This window comes from Orbicella faveolata, unplaced genomic scaffold (assembly GCF_042242905.1).
Source record: "Orbicella faveolata isolate gen_17 unplaced genomic scaffold, um_ofav_v1 contig_1, whole genome shotgun sequence".
Lineage (NCBI taxonomy): Eukaryota > Metazoa > Cnidaria > Anthozoa > Scleractinia > Merulinidae > Orbicella > Orbicella faveolata.
In genome coordinates this window covers 14,820,009-14,835,065 of record NW_028301536.1, presented here as the reverse complement: position 1 = coordinate 14,835,065, position 15,057 = coordinate 14,820,009, and the positions used below count along the sequence as shown (strand labels likewise).

General features: G+C 42.6%; 4 protein-coding genes across 4 annotated transcripts; all 4 read right to left on the bottom strand.

Annotated features, from left to right (window-relative positions):
- Window positions 1-57: 57 nt before the first annotated feature.
- Window positions 58-837, bottom strand: LOC149118196 (uncharacterized). Its single transcript, XM_089282434.1, has one exon. The coding sequence runs from the start codon at window positions 835-837 to the stop codon at window positions 58-60; it is 780 nt and encodes a 259-aa protein (XP_089138560.1).
- A 45-nt stretch (window positions 838-882) lies between these two features.
- Window positions 883-7,150, bottom strand: LOC149118195 (uncharacterized). Its single transcript, XM_089291305.1, has 2 exons — window positions 3,888-7,150; window positions 883-3,768 (listed from the first exon to the last, which is right to left on the bottom strand). Exon 2 carries the CDS (start codon window positions 3,589-3,591, stop codon window positions 883-885), a length of 2,709 nt encoding a protein of 902 aa, XP_089147431.1. The 5' UTR covers window positions 3,592-3,768; window positions 3,888-7,150.
- Window positions 7,151-9,393: 2,243 nt separating this feature from the next.
- Window positions 9,394-15,057, bottom strand: LOC149118193 (uncharacterized). The gene is made up of 2 exons (XM_089291299.1): window positions 14,482-15,057; window positions 9,394-14,362 (listed from the first exon to the last, which is right to left on the bottom strand). Exon 2 carries the CDS (start codon window positions 14,183-14,185, stop codon window positions 11,477-11,479), a length of 2,709 nt encoding a protein of 902 aa, XP_089147425.1. The 5' UTR covers window positions 14,186-14,362; window positions 14,482-15,057; the 3' UTR covers window positions 9,394-11,476.
- Window positions 10,652-11,431, bottom strand: LOC149118194 (uncharacterized). The gene has a single exon (XM_089282378.1). The coding sequence runs from the start codon at window positions 11,429-11,431 to the stop codon at window positions 10,652-10,654; it is 780 nt and encodes a 259-aa protein (XP_089138504.1).

The window sequence follows — 15,057 nt, the reverse complement described above, 5'->3', positions numbered from 1 at the left end:
GCGCGAACTTCGAAGCTACCTGAAGGGCTTTGTAGCCAAGCAAGCGTTATCGAACTATCAGTGAAAAGCTACAGATTTGAATTTTAGCCTGGACTCCTGCTCTATAGCCTTGGCTAGACGGGAAGCGAGGACTGCGGCCTGTAGCTCCAATCGCGGTACGCTTAACTGCTTCAAGGGTGCGACTCGTGACTTCGCTGCAATCAATCTGACCTGGTACTTGTTACCGTTTGTTTTCTGGCGGATGTAGGCACAAGTTCCAAAAGCATCTTGTGACGCGTCTGAGAATACGCACAGCATTGGCGGTTCGGTTGCATTTGCACAGCACAAACTTCTCTGAAAGGTTATCTTGTTAAGTTCCTTCATCTCTTTGAACAGTTCGATCCACTTGTAACGGATTGCGGACGGGGGTTCCTCGTCCCAGTCAACTCCAGTTTGCCAAAGAACTTGCATCCCAATCTTGGCTCTTATAAGGAACGCGGCGGCGAATCCAACAGGATCGTAGATCCGCGCGACTTGACTTAGTAACAATCTCTTCGTTAACTTAACTTCGGGCTGTCGCTGTTCAGCTTCTGTTATTTGGTTTATTAGTTCAAAGTTCACCTTGAACGATAACGTGTCTGACTGATTGTTCCATGTACTGCCCAGAACATTCTCTTCAACTGATCCTTGAAACATCGTTGCCGTATCCATCTTCTCATTCTGACTCGGACTTCTTAAGGGCTTGTTGGAGATCCAACCTTTGACTCTGAAACCACCTTTCTCTAAAACAGTGTCTATATCCTCAGTTTGTTGTTTTGCTTCCATTACTGTGTCAACAGAATCGCAAATATCATCCATATAAGCGTTTTTCGTTATGACTTCGGCTGCCTTAGGGTGAGTAATCTAGCTTTCTTCTGCAGTTTTCCTCAGTGCTGTCTGTGCCATTGCTGGAGCCGGTTTATCACCAAAGGTGAGTACAGTTTTGACATACACGTCTGGTTCGCGGGAGGTTTCGAGGTTTCTCCATAAGAAACGATGAACCTGTTGATCTGGTTCGGGTATTAAGATGCGATGGTACATCTTCGATATATCTCCTACCAGAGCGACTTCTCTTTCTCTAAAACGCAGGACCACACCAAATAGGTTGTTCAGCAGGTCTGGACCCTTCATCCAATAGTCATTCAATTTATGACCTTGGAACACGGAGGACGAATTAAAAACAATACGAACGGGCGTGCTTTTCTTTTCTGGTCTGACTACTGCGTGGTGCGGTATGTAGTGTACAGGGCCCTTGTAATTCTTCACCTCGTCTTCTGATAACTTCCTGCAGAAATTCATATTCACCATTTCGGTCATCTGCTCGTCATATGCCTTGGCTTGATCCGGGTTCGACTTTAGGCGACGTTCTGTTGCTTCTAGCCGTTTCAGCGCTAACGATCTGTTATCAGGAAGAAGATTCGGATCCCTCTTCCAAGGATATGGGATCATCCACTGCTGTCCAATTTTCTGGCAAGATTTGCTTATGACTTCGGCTTCTTCTCTTTCCACTTGGCTTAACTTGTCGGCTTCACAGACGCATGGCCTTACCTCGACCCCCATGGACTCTGTTTTCCAGAAATCAGATAGGTCTACGGGTGTAGCGTACTTGACAAACAGTATGCGACTCGCTGGTTGAACGTTTCCTGATGAGCCTCCGAACACCACCCATCCCAGTGGGGTTTGTCTTGCTACAAGCTCTCCTGCTTGTCTGGTTTGGCCTGTATGCATGTTAGCATGGTCAATGCCTATGAGGATATCAATCGGTCCCCTTCCACGTCTGATCTTCTCGCTTGACAGTCCTAGGAGTTCGGTTATCTGTGTAATTGGAGCTGGGGCAACGTCATCACTGATGTTTGGGATTCCAATGGCAGTTATCGAATACTTCTTGTGATCATCTCCAGAACTGACAGGTACTCGGTATTCCTTCGTTCTTATGGTTTCCTCTTCTCCACCAACTTTTGCTATGGTCACAGAGGTGTCCCTTCCTTTGAGTCCAAGTAACTCCGTAATGTCGGACCGGATAAGGCTTACTTGAGCGCCAGTATCGAGGAGGATATTTCCTTTCTTGTGGATTCCGTTCTGACCGTGAATGATTGCTGACATAACTGGAAGAAGAGCCCCCTTACCGGCCGCGACAGCCGCTACTCCTAATCTGATCGCGTTGCTTTTGTGTAGGAGTGAATGGTGATAATGTTCGCATTGTTTTCCGTTTTCCTGTTTTGTGCAACGCTGTCTTCGAGTGCAATTTTTCATTCTGTGTTCTCTTCCGGCCCTTTTCAGGCACCCGAAGCACACGTGATTCTCTTTGGCTATCTTGAGTCGCTCGTCGACACTGAGAGCAGCGAACTTCTGACATTGGTCTGGCCAATGGGCTGAGTTTCGACACATCCAACGTTTGTGCCATGTTGCGTTACCTTTACTGCTGTCATCTTTCAAGAAATGATTAACTGAACGGGTGCTTGAACCGGTTCTCAATGGCGCTGTTGCACGCATGCGTGACTTCATCTCCACTGTCATCCAGTCTATGAGTCCTTGTAATGTCGCCTTCTTTCCGTCTCGTTCCAGTTCTCTAGACCACACTTTCCGATCGTCAGCGCACATTTTTTGTTCAATAATGGACAACATGTGGCTGTTATCTATTTCGCAGGGAACGCCCACTTCCTTTAGAGTGTTAAAACACCGCCTAACTAAGTGTGCTAGATCACAAAATCTAGCATCTTCTCCGTCTTGCAGCGCGCGGAACTTAACGATATCTTGTGTTATGGTTTCCGACGCGAATCGCGGATCGCCGTAAATGGAATCCAAATATTCCCAAGCGGCGTCATAATCTGTGCCAATCCCTTTAATTAAGTCCAGGGGCTTTCCGTGGAGACATGTACGTAAAAACGTGATTGAATCTCGTTTGGTGTACCGGGCTTCAATTGCGTGTTTGAAATCTACTTTAAAAATCGCATACTCTCTCACGTCTCGAGCGAACTTTGGCAATTTTGGCTTTTCCATCTTAAAACCGCAGGCGTTATTTGAAGTACTGGGATCATTAACGAGATCTGGAACTTGTACATTTCCATTCAAACTATTATTACCATTACTTAGGGGTGGTTGTGAGGTTTCCTGTCCAGCATTAACAGTAGGGATCTGTTCATTATCATTAAAGGTGGGACCGGAAACCACATCCGTTCCAGATTGCATACTTGAAATTCCGCTGGTGTTTGATTCATTACTCGCAGTTTTCTCAGTATTTGTACCATTTTCCAACGTTTGTTGCTCTTGGCTAACTAAACTTTCAAAATACATCTTAGCTCGCATAACATAGTTCATGAAGGAACCCTGACATTCTTCCATCCAAATTTCAGCTTCTTCAAACTTCGTATCATTATCTATGAGTTTCGTGTAGCCTTCATGCTTGACTACTAGGTCATTGTACGCTTTCTCGACTTTATCTAAGCCTTCTCTTACCTCTGATCCTGGTCTTTTAACTTCAATTACGCTAGTTAACCAGTTACCACATCTTGTGAGGGCTGCCTTTGCGTTCCTCCGGGTTTTCTTCGCTTCTTTCAACTCTTCTTCGGCCATTATCGGGCTACGTGTCTACTTTCCACTCAGGTCAAAGCACGTGGGAACCATCAACCATCTATCCCTCAGTCCAACGTGTCAGCAATAGAAATCGAATGTTTGGTACAGGGGAAAAAATGGTACTCGGATGAATGACTGGATACGGAATCGTATAATCTTTATATTGTTTTATTCGATCTATAAGGAAGATACATAAGATACATAATTCTTACAAAACCTAATAGCGAGCGATTCATGAAATTGCATGGATAATATAATTCTCAAAATTCGGATTACATAAACAAACGGTCACTTACTTCTGTGGCGATATCCAGTCAAACTTATTTCGGTAACAGGTCAGCAAAACGGGTCAGCAGATCGAGCAGTAAAACACTACAGGTTAGTGATGTTCAACGTAAGGTACAAAACGCTTTATAACCTTTGTCTCTGATTTCGTGGTTTTTAACATGTGTCATTCTAACTTAAAGATCAACTTACTTAGCGATTACGCCATCGGCTGTCAATCACGCGACTAATTAAATAATCAAATGTCAATAAACGAAGTTAATATTAATCAACGAAACACTGTTTTCGAGACGAATTAGTGTGGACGGTAGGCCAAGCCGTAGAAATGAAGCTGCATTTTAAAATTAATTTCTCCGATGTAGTTTGGAAGCTGCCTCAGAGAACGTAGTCATTGGTTTAAACTTAGTATACGCGACAGTCGCATACGCTGCCCTAAGCTTAGTTTGAATCATCCGCCGCCGAACACTTTTGTAACTGATACAAGCGTCTATCACGCTCAAAACAAACGTAATCTAACCCAGGTTTAGTGTCAATTTTGCTGGCTCTAGTATTAATTGTAATTTTCCATTGAAAAAATGAAAAAAGTCTTTCCTTGGCAAGAGAAATTACAAACTTGATGAACTTTCAATTTCAAATCAGGTTGTTCATTCGAGGGCGATTAACATTAAGTTTTAATTTCCCTGGTACAAAAATGTTCTTCAGTCACTAATTTTCTTGGAGTATGAAATTTGTCGACGTCAAAAGTGGAGAACAGAAAATATAAGCAGAAACTCTCATTGAAACTTGAGTAGAACTGAGCTCAAACTTCTCACTTAGTCCGGTTAGTTCAATGTAAACTCAGGTCGTCTTTCACGAGAAATGAAAATGGGAGATGGCATTGACTACCCGGAGCTCTTTGGCAAAAACGCATTTTTTGGACATTTTCAGCATGGCCGGATATTAGCTAAATTAGCTCCAATCTACTCAAAACGGCATTTACAACATGACAGCATGTCTTTCATTCCTCTAGCATCGCGTTCTTTTTTTGTATCTTTCCTTTTTCTCCTTTTCTTATCTTTTTGCTGCAGCTGTTGACCTTCTACTGGGCATTCCTCCAGTTCAGGAATTCCCGTCAACGGATCACTGATCGGGACGGGAAATTCTCATCACGGAGTAGCCAAGTAGCTGAGGGAAATTTTCCTCCGAGTTTTTCTCTCAAATTCGTAAGCATCTTCGTGCATATTTCAAGTTTAATTGACCCAATCACTCTGATCTGGGATGGGTATCATTGAAAGATATTTTCGTGCAGAACTCGATTATAAGCGATGCAAATTTTGGTCAAACGGTGATCACATCAGAAGTGTTTTTCTGCCGAACCATCATTTGCGCGTGCGCTTGTTGTGTCTACGTTTTCGGGAGTCTCTGTTTTCGTTGTCCGCAATAATACGATAGAGCTCCGTTTTCCAGTGTCTCTACTCTGGACAACGTTTTCGATGATGGGGTTTCGATTGGTTAGTGTGGACCGTGAGCGAAACATAAAAACTATGCGCTTTTTCAAAAGTTGACGCATTGGTGTGGCCGGACTAATGGAAGTGGACACTCTTGTTGCTGTCCTATGTATTCATAATACAAAGGCCGGTTTATAACTTCATTGTCTCTTGTTTTACTCAAGCTGCCCTGTTATCTCTCTCCCGTAACTTCAATCAATCAATCAATCAATCAATCAATCAATCAATCAATCAATCAATCAATCAGTCAGTCGGTCAATCAATCAATCAATCATTTATTTTACCACGTTCCGTCGAAGAGCTAACAACTCGTTCAATATACGAATGTGTGACTTAGCTTGGGAGAGTGAGTCTTATAATTCTTAATTTAATTTGCTTATCAGTCTGTGAAAGACCCAGCACTTGTCATGATTACTGTGTGGTTTAGCTATCACGGTTGTATTTTGATATTTCAGCGCAGTTCAGTTTAAACACGAACCATTCGTCCACCCCGTACGTAAAGCGAATCTCTTGCTACCCCGCCAACGCAAGCCGTTTTAGTGTCTTCATCTCTCGAAGTGTTTGACTATAAGAGATGACTTCTTTCCATAACAGATGTTTGCTGCGCAGCACACAGAGACAGTGATAGAAAAAGATGAGAAATATGCCAGAGTGGTTAATTAAATATTGCTGGCAAAGACAGTCAGACCTTACAGGGATAACCCCTTCGTCAGCTTCTGTTACTCAAACGCTTGAGCTCGAGACAGCAACTGTTAGTTGAATTAAGAGTGACTGCTTCAGTCATGTTTATTTAGCTATTCATCCCGCTTACACTGCAACCACTTCCTGAAGGTGACCAAAATCGCCCTCTGGCGGCTTTACTTTACTCAAGTGTGTGAATATTTTGAATCGATCCGACGTATATCAAAAGCAAGTTTTCAGCACGCTCTGTCCTTGATAAGAGGTTTAAACATCCAGGCTAGATTATCTAAGCTTATCCAAAAAAAGCTCGATCAAACACTGAAAATGTTCGATTTATTGGCTTCTAGTTCGTCATCTAACCTTAATTGAAGTCGTCTTTGAATACCTTTAAACATATATTTTATGCTTGTTAAATTCTGTCCTTTATAGAAACTGCTTACCTTCATTTCGGGCATCAGAAACACATCTTAATCTTTATACGAAGAATGGTCGATGTCTTAAAGTGATAGTAGCTAACAATTTTGAAACGTTGTTTATGTCGAAAACACAATTACCGCCGACTCCCTTCCGGAGAACGCAAGAAAAATGCGAATAAATGTTTTCCTTTTCGATCTGTTCAGTTAAAACCTCTCACCTTGTGATTTTAGTTTATCGCTTGTTGAAGCTCACTGCAGTTTACATTAAGCATCGCCCCGCGTCAAATCGTAGCAGACACGAAATCTGCATAACATCGACACGATCGTACGGATCTCGTAAGCGGAAATGTGTTGTATAATTCAGTGTTTACTATAAGTCAAGCTAATTTATTTGATCAACAAAGAAGACGTTTTCCGTTTGTCAGATTAAGAGGTATAAGGGCTTTTAGCACAAATAAGGAAATAATTTTTGGGATCTTCATTTGAAAAGAAAAGACCCATAGACTTTACTTAAGTAGTAGACGATGCTGCATCGACTACGCTCGTTGTTTTCGTTAGAAATAGTAATAATATTTCGCAATATACTCAATATACTTAAGTCGGGAGATTGAATTACCGGTTTTAAGTTCGACGACCAATTTACTCTTGAAAGAGGATTAAATTTAACTTAATTCGGCTTAGTCAGTTTTATCTGTTATATGTAACCAGCATATCTTATAAAAAGAATCTGATTACAAGCAGTGTGAAAAAAAATATTTTCAGAAAACAGTCAGCCAAAATGAAAGAATCAGTTATGGCTACCTTGGATCACAGAGAGCTAAAATTTGCAAGACGTTCTAATGTAAGCGAGCTTGCCGTTTCGCTAATACATTCATTATTGAGCGAAAAATATAAATTTTTGAACGACAAGACTTTAGGTATCTAAATTAACCATTTTATGTTTATCAGATCTTGAAAGAAAATTGAGTTGGGCGGTTTTACTGGAGCCATAACATTTTATCCATGTCTGCTGGATTTAAAAGACGGGATTTAAAAACAAGTAAACAATGTCTACGGTAATAACTACACCATATCGTGTTTGCGTGCACAGCGTCCTCAATTAGCCCAATCTGGTTCCATTACAAGGGGCTGGGTACGAGAGGAAATCAGCCTGCGATGCTGTTTTTCAGGCCAGCGGTTACTACGGCTCATTAAAGGGGCTGGGTACTTCTTAATTAGAAATTTAGAGCAGTTGCAAAGGGATTGCTATTTTGGAGCGTTTTTGCAGTGCTAAATGGTGAATGAAGGAAAGTTTGCTTTGAAATAAATGAAGAAAAGAGGAAGAGTTCCGATTTTTGTTACGAATCAGAAATAACTTAGCCTTCGTTATAATCGTACGAATGGAATTACTGCTTACTCGTAAAAGAGGAAAGCTACTGTAGAAAGTCTACCGGTTACGGCGCCTTTCAATAACATGCAGACTCGAAAATTGAAAGCTCAACTTCAACCGAGGGAAGCAGGGATGGCGCAGTAGTGAGAGCACTCGCCTCCGATCAATGTGGCCCGGGTTCGATTCCCGGACCCGACGCCATAAGTGGGTTGACTTTGTGTTGGTTCTCTTCTCTGCTTCGAGGGTTTTTCTTTGGGTTCTCCGGTTTTCCCCTCTCAGCAAAAACCAACATACAGCTGATATCCAGCTGGCTGTAAGCTGTGCTCCAAGGTCACACATGGACCGTATAGCGGCTGCCAGAGGCGCCAATGTATGCTTTCGGTTCGACCTTGTTGAGCTGCGTCGTTGCTGTACTTTGCGACGGCGATTAGCCGCGACAATTATTATTATTATTATTATTATTATTATTATTATTATTAATCAAATGCTCAGCGGCTCCTCTCAGCTTTCGACTACTGCCGAGCGCGGTAATCAAATCGTTGAGCATAGTTCAGACAACGAAACAATGTTCGGCAGTATTCGGAAGTTGGGAGGAGTCGCCGAGCACTGATTTGATAGACGGTAGCGAAAACGCATTTGTCGGTTGAGCTTTGAATCTTAGAGTCCGTATGTTATTGAAAAGCGCAGTAATACGTTATGATAATGCAAGTTTCATAAAACCTACACGTAGAATTAAGCATGTAGATAGAAAATTTTGAATTATCAATTTGCGTCATATCATCGGACTCTGCTCCTTATTGCGTTACTGGTACAAAATTAACCTGTCGAGCCGTTCACGACTGACAGAAGCCAGTGACAGTGAGAGAGATTAATAGTTCGAATTAGTTTGGTGTGGATATCAGGATGTCTCAAAATTGGGTACTGTGTGGAACTCGGAGAATTATGTGCAAATTAAGATTCGAAACAACCGACAAACGCATTGAAAGAGGATATGTATAAAATTCTGACAGCTCTATGGCGTATGAAACTGAAACAGAACCCGTGACTGCTCAAATTTGGCCTTGATTTGAAACTTTTGCGGGACGCTTCAACGGAGCAAATCAGTGCAAAAAGCTTATCCTTAGGAGGTCTGGGTTTCAAAATATGACGGTTAGAAACCGTCGATTTCCTTAACAATAAATTCATGACCGATTGGTAGTTAAGAAGGACCCCCCTTAAGGTAAACTGAGAAACACGGACGACATGGCGCCGAGGCCTAGGGTACTAAAACAAAAGAATTCACACACGAATAAACAATTTTCAATTTCATACGCCTTGGCGCTATTAAAATTTTATACATATCCTCTTTCAACGCGTTAGTTCGCACATAATTCTCCGAGTTCCACACACTACTCAATTTTGAGACATCCTGATAGCCACACCAAACTATTACCAATATGTCTCTATCACCGTCACTGGCCTCTGTCGGTTGTGAACGACTAGGCAGTTTATTTTAGTAACGCAATAAGGAGTTGAGACAGATAAGAAAACGGGAAATTAATATTTCATTTCTTTTTTTAATCTGGAAACGGGAAGTTTTAAGACATTTGGTGGCAGAACTCAGCTTTGCGTCCGGTCTGTCCTTCGGTATAATTTCATCCGTCAAAACGTAATATGTCTTTCCGTTTGCTAGCATGGTGTTGGCTAGAAAGAGACTCTAAGTTAACTATAGCTATTTTCAATTCGGCACATGCACAAAGCCCTTGGAAAAATAAACCGTGCACTTTTGGCAGCTATCAGACAAAATTCCAGTCCGCGCTGCAAGAGACTGATGATGTTCTCTCCGTTACGAGTCTGAATCTGAATATCCAGCTCGCAGGACCAGCAAACTTGGTTCCTGAAAATTTTGCCGAAGTTCACAATAATACCAGCCTTTGTACTTTACGTTACTGAATTAAGAATTTTATCTCGTCCTTATGAGCTGTCAAATCCAGTGTAGCAGATTGATCCTTTAACGCTTTTCTAGATTCAGTTAACTCCGAGTTCGAGGCAATTAAAACGCATAGTGGATTAAGCCCCAAGGTATTTTTAATAACTTATTCCGAGCCGTACCAGTAATGTCAGTAATCGTAAGACGAAGAACGTCAATTCTGCATATGCCAATGAGTTCATTACGACGGCCGGGTTTGATCGGTCATTCCCAGAGTCAACGCCGCCCTAAAATTGTCAACCTCGGCAGCATCTTTCATCGGTCTTTCCGAGTTCCGCGCACGACAGTCAAATTTCATATTCTGAAACTCAGATGCTAACCGCGTATGGATTGTATTTTCGACCACTTTGACTTATAAACTTCAGTCATGTACGGCCAGCAGTTTTGCCAAAAATTCAAAAATCGTTCATTTATTCTACAATTATGGTCTGCCGGTATTTTGATTTCCCGCCGCAAAATTTCAAGTATTCTTACATGCTGGAGTTTTCGACTGAGCGAAGATCCCCGCATTTTGGCTGGAAACTCTACTGGTCACATCAAAGAAGCATAATACACCCGGCAGAAATTTTGGTCTTCTCTTGACTATAAACATGTAAGGTGTAAAGCTTGCGTACAAACATTTCATCGCTAAAAAACAAAACATGCACTCACCTAGCTGTCCAACCCTTTGCAGCTGCTTCGGACAAATCAACTAGTTCAGCAATGCTAAATTCCACAGACGTTTTTTTATGAAAGACACTAACAGTTGAGTTGCAATCTTAAGTTTCAGTTCAGAGCGCGGTGCTCAACGAGTTGCGCGCGAACTTCGAAGCTACCTGAAGGGCTTTGTAGCCAAGCAAGCGTTATCGAACTATCAGTGAAAAGCTACAGATTTGAATTTTAGCCTGGACTCCTGCTCTATAGCCTTGGCTAGACGGGAAGCGAGGACTGCGGCCTGTAGCTCCAATCGCGGTACGCTTAACTGCTTCAAGGGTGCGACTCGTGACTTCGCTGCAATCAATCTGACCTGGTACTTGTTACCGTTTGTTTTCTGGCGGATGTAGGCACAAGTTCCAAAAGCATCTTGTGACGCGTCTGAGAATACGCACAGCATTGGCGGTTCGGTTGCATTTGCACAGCACAAACTTCTCTGAAAGGTTATCTTGTTAAGTTCCTTCATCTCTTTGAACAGTTCGATCCACTTGTAACGGATTGCGGACGGGGGTTCCTCGTCCCAGTCAACTCCAGTTTGCCAAAGAACTTGCATCCCAATCTTGGCTCTTATAAGGAACGCGGCGGCGAATCCAACAGGATCGTAGATCCGCGCGACTTGACTTAGTAACAATCTCTTCGTTAACTTAACTTCGGGCTGTCGCTGTTCAGCTTCTGTTATTTGGTTTATTAGTTCAAAGTTCACCTTGAACGATAACGTGTCTGACTGATTGTTCCATGTACTGCCCAGAACATTCTCTTCAACTGATCCTTGAAACATCGTTGCCGTATCCATCTTCTCATTCTGACTCGGACTTCTTAAGGGCTTGTTGGAGATCCAACCTTTGACTCTGAAACCACCTTTCTCTAAAACAGTGTCTATATCCTCAGTTTGTTGTTTTGCTTCCATTACTGTGTCAACAGAATCGCAAATATCATCCATATAAGCGTTTTTCGTTATGACTTCGGCTGCCTTAGGGTGAGTAATCTAGCTTTCTTCTGCAGTTTTCCTCAGTGCTGTCTGTGCCATTGCTGGAGCCGGTTTATCACCAAAGGTGAGTACAGTTTTGACATACACGTCTGGTTCGCGGGAGGTTTCGAGGTTTCTCCATAAGAAACGATGAACCTGTTGATCTGGTTCGGGTATTAAGATGCGATGGTACATCTTCGATATATCTCCTACCAGAGCGACTTCTCTTTCTCTAAAACGCAGGACCACACCAAATAGGTTGTTCAGCAGGTCTGGACCCTTCATCCAATAGTCATTCAATTTATGACCTTGGAACACGGAGGACGAATTAAAAACAATACGAACGGGCGTGCTTTTCTTTTCTGGTCTGACTACTGCGTGGTGCGGTATGTAGTGTACAGGGCCCTTGTAATTCTTCACCTCGTCTTCTGATAACTTCCTGCAGAAATTCATATTCACCATTTCGGTCATCTGCTCGTCATATGCCTTGGCTTGATCCGGGTTCGACTTTAGGCGACGTTCTGTTGCTTCTAGCCGTTTCAGCGCTAACGATCTGTTATCAGGAAGAAGATTCGGATCCCTCTTCCAAGGATATGGGATCATCCACTGCTGTCCAATTTTCTGGCAAGATTTGCTTATGACTTCGGCTTCTTCTCTTTCCACTTGGCTTAACTTGTCGGCTTCACAGACGCATGGCCTTACCTCGACCCCCATGGACTCTGTTTTCCAGAAATCAGATAGGTCTACGGGTGTAGCGTACTTGACAAACAGTATGCGACTCGCTGGTTGAACGTTTCCTGATGAGCCTCCGAACACCACCCATCCCAGTGGGGTTTGTCTTGCTACAAGCTCTCCTGCTTGTCTGGTTTGGCCTGTATGCATGTTAGCATGGTCAATGCCTATGAGGATATCAATCGGTCCCCTTCCACGTCTGATCTTCTCGCTTGACAGTCCTAGGAGTTCGGTTATCTGTGTAATTGGAGCTGGGGCAACGTCATCACTGATGTTTGGGATTCCAATGGCAGTTATCGAATACTTCTTGTGATCATCTCCAGAACTGACAGGTACTCGGTATTCCTTCGTTCTTATGGTTTCCTCTTCTCCACCAACTTTTGCTATGGTCACAGAGGTGTCCCTTCCTTTGAGTCCAAGTAACTCCGTAATGTCGGACCGGATAAGGCTTACTTGAGCGCCAGTATCGAGGAGGATATTTCCTTTCTTGTGGATTCCGTTCTGACCGTGAATGATTGCTGACATAACTGGAAGAAGAGCCCCCTTACCGGCCGCGACAGCCGCTACTCCTAATCTGATCGCGTTGCTTTTGTGTAGGAGTGAATGGTGATAATGTTCGCATTGTTTTCCGTTTTCCTGTTTTGTGCAACGCTGTCTTCGAGTGCAATTTTTCATTCTGTGTTCTCTTCCGGCCCTTTTCAGGCACCCGAAGCACACGTGATTCTCTTTGGCTATCTTGAGTCGCTCGTCGACACTGAGAGCAGCGAACTTCTGACATTGGTCTGGCCAATGGGCTGAGTTTCGACACATCCAACGTTTGTGCCATGTTGCGTTACCTTTACTGCTGTCATCTTTCAAGAAATGATTAACTGAACGGGTGCTTGAACCGGTTCTCAATGGCGCTGTTGCACGCATGCGTGACTTCATCTCCACTGTCATCCAGTCTATGAGTCCTTGTAATGTCGCCTTCTTTCCGTCTCGTTCCAGTTCTCTAGACCACACTTTCCGATCGTCAGCGCACATTTTTTGTTCAATAATGGACAACATGTGGCTGTTATCTATTTCGCAGGGAACGCCCACTTCCTTTAGAGTGTTAAAACACCGCCTAACTAAGTGTGCTAGATCACAAAATCTAGCATCTTCTCCGTCTTGCAGCGCGCGGAACTTAACGATATCTTGTGTTATGGTTTCCGACGCGAATCGCGGATCGCCGTAAATGGAATCCAAATATTCCCAAGCGGCGTCATAATCTGTGCCAATCCCTTTAATTAAGTCCAGGGGCTTTCCGTGGAGACATGTACGTAAAAACGTGATTGAATCTCGTTTGGTGTACCGGGCTTCAATTGCGTGTTTGAAATCTGCTTTAAAAATCGCATACTCTCTCACGTCTCCAGCGAACTTTGGCAATTTTGGCTTTTCCATCTTAAAACCGCAGGCGTTATTTGAAGTACTGGGATCATTAACGAGATCTGGAACTTGTACATTTCCATTCAAACTATTATTACCATTACTTAGGGGTGGTTGTGAGGTTTCCTGTCCAGCATTAACAGTAGGGATCTGTTCATTATCATTAAAGGTGGGACCGGAAACCACATCCGTTCCAGATTGCATACTTGAAATTCCGCTGGTGTTTGATTCATTACTCGCAGTTTTCTCAGTATTTGTACCATTTTCCAACGTTTGTTGCTCTTGGCTAACTAAACTTTCAAAATACATCTTAGCTCGCATAACATAGTTCATGAAGGAACCCTGACATTCTTCCATCCAAATTTCAGCTTCTTCAAACTTCGTATCATTATCTATGAGTTTCGTGTAGCCTTCATGCTTGACTACTAGGTCATTGTACGCTTTCTCGACTTTATCTAAGCCTTCTCTTACCTCTGATCCTGGTCTTTTAACTTCAATTACGCTAGTTAACCAGTTACCACATCTTGTGAGGGCTGCCTTTGCGTTCCTCCGGGTTTTCTTCGCTTCTTTCAACTCTTCTTCGGCCATTATCGGGCTACGTGTCTACTTTCCACTCAGGTCAAAGCACGTGGGAACCATCAACCATCTATCCCTCAGTCCAACGTGTCAGCAATAGAAATCGAATGTTTGGTACAGGGGAAAAAATGGTACTCGGATGAATGACTGGATACGGAATCGTATAATCTTTATATTGTTTTATTCGATCTATAAGGAAGATACATAAGATACATAATTCTTACAAAACCTAATAGCGAGCGATTCATGAAATTGCATGGATAATATAATTCTCAAAATTCGGATTACATAAACAAACGGTCACTTACTTCTGTGGCGATATCCAGTCAAACTTATTTCGGTAACAGGTCAGCAAAACGGGTCAGCAGATCGAGCAGTAAAACACTACAGGTTAGTGATGTTCAACGTAAGGTACAAAACGCTTTATGACCTTTGTCTCTGATTTCGTGGTTTTTAACATGTGTCATTCTAACTTAAAGATCAACTTACTTAGCGATTACGCCATCGGCTGTCAATCACGCGACTAATTAAATAATCAAATGTCAATAAACGAAGTTAATATTAATCAACGAAACACTGTTTTCGAGACGAATTAGTGTGGACGGTAGGCCAAGCCGTAGAAATGAAGCTGCATTTTAAAATTAATTTCTCCGATGTAGTTTGGAAGCTGCCTCAGAGAACGTAGTCATTGGTTTAAACTTAGTATACGCGACAGTCGCATACGCTGCCCTAAGCTTAGTTTGAATCATCCGCCGCCGAACACTTTTGTAACTGATACAAGCGTCTATCACGCTCAAAACAAACGTAATCTAACCCAGGTTTAGTGTCAATTTTGCTGGCTCTAGTATTAATTGTAATTTTCCATTGAAAAAATGAAAAAAGTC

Coding starts and splice junctions, on each gene's coding strand:
- LOC149118196 (XM_089282434.1), bottom strand. CDS start 837: ATGGATGATATTTGCGATTCTGTTGACACAGTAATGGAAGCAAAACAA.
- LOC149118195 (XM_089291305.1), bottom strand. CDS start 3,591: ATGGCCGAAGAAGAGTTGAAAGAAGCGAAGAAAACCCGGAGGAACGCA.
- LOC149118194 (XM_089282378.1), bottom strand. CDS start 11,431: ATGGATGATATTTGCGATTCTGTTGACACAGTAATGGAAGCAAAACAA.
- LOC149118193 (XM_089291299.1), bottom strand. CDS start 14,185: ATGGCCGAAGAAGAGTTGAAAGAAGCGAAGAAAACCCGGAGGAACGCA.